This window comes from Pygoscelis adeliae, unplaced genomic scaffold (assembly GCF_000699105.1).
Source record: "Pygoscelis adeliae isolate BGI_AS28 unplaced genomic scaffold, ASM69910v1 Scaffold286, whole genome shotgun sequence".
Classification (NCBI taxonomy): Eukaryota; Metazoa; Chordata; class Aves; order Sphenisciformes; family Spheniscidae; genus Pygoscelis; species Pygoscelis adeliae.
Window position 1 is genome coordinate 677,914 of NW_008825076.1, and position 1,314 is coordinate 679,227.

The 1,314-nt window shown below is 45.8% G+C and overlaps 1 protein-coding gene across 1 annotated transcript in view; it reads right to left on the bottom strand.

Moving 5' to 3' along the window:
- Positions 1–367: 367 nt before the first annotated feature.
- Positions 368–1,314, bottom strand: part of TP53RK (TP53 regulating kinase) — a 6,250-nt gene continuing 5,303 nt past the window's right edge. Inside the window, exon 2 of the mRNA XM_009326839.1 lies at positions 368–846. Within this exon, the coding sequence (XP_009325114.1) occupies positions 368–846 (479 nt within the window). The remainder of the gene's footprint in view (positions 847–1,314) is intronic.

A 1,314-nucleotide genomic window follows, 5' to 3' on the forward strand; every position in this document is an offset into this window, starting at 1 on the left:
ATGCTCTGGTATCCCCAGGTCCCTCTTACCTCCCACAAATCCATGGTCCACAGGCTGAGAAAGATTACTCAGTACGATTCTAACCACATGAAGAAGAGGGCGAGTAGAACGACACTGTAAACTACTTTTTAGAAGAAATATTTAACATTTAGGGAAGAAGTGACCTTTAGTTGTTTCTCTCTTGTCTGTGCTCCCATCCCACAATTACTTCGGTTACTTTATGACACTTAAACTCATTCAAATTTATTTATTTGAAGACACAGTTACCAAAATAGTGATCTGTGAAATAAAACCAACCAGAAGTATAAATAACCATACTTGTAGAACCTAAGTAATAATATTTCTCCATCCCTAAGCCCGGTCTCTTCTACCCAATCATGGATCTCTTCCTTCCCCTTAGACGTACTTCATCCAGCCTTTTGATCACAGGACCGGATTTTTTAGATGTAGCTGCGTAGGCCTTTAGCAGAGCTTTAAACACAGTTTCAGTATCCGGATGAGTACTAAGGAAGGCTTTTTCCAGAACATACAAATCAACTCCTTTATCCTCCGGAAGACCCGAAATAAAACTGAGTCCGAAGTCTATCAGCACCAAGTCCAGCTTCTCCGTGGGTGGCCGCAGCAGTATATTGGAAGTTGTAAGATCCCCGTGTATAAGATCTTCATCGTGCATTCTTGCTAACAGCTCACCCATCTTCTCTGCTAAGATAAGGAGGCTACTGGTATCACTTCCACTCTGTTGTACAGAATTAATATGATCTTGAACAGTAATTGAGTCTACAATGTCTTCAAGATATATGGAGTTGGTGACATAATCCACAAAGTAGACCACTGGAGCAGAAATCCCTGTTTAAAAGAAGAAGAAATGAAATGCTAGCTGTTAACGTATAGGATTTTCCAACTTTAACAACAAAGCACCACCAATACAAGCCTTAACCAGAAACACCAGTTGACATCACCCCCGGCCACTGATAACCCACATCTAGGAACTCCCCCCGCCAGCCCCCATTTTCCAACCCATGCTGCACTAGCCTCCAGCCTTGAATCTAGTTGGCAGCTCAAGCTTGGCAACAGGACCAGCCCCTCCTGGGGCAAGACTCCCCGGAAAAAGACGCACAGGGGCTTTTTGGCCGAGGACAGCCTACGTTTTAGGGGGGGGCACCCTGAAAAAGTAGAGCAGGTCACCCCAGGATGAGCAGAAACCACCTGCACCCTTCAGGATGAAGCAGGAAGGCCGTCAAGTGTCCGTTATTTGCTCTGAGGGACGTGGAGAGCCGGGGGGGTGCCGGTGAACACGAAGGCACCCGGTGCCCA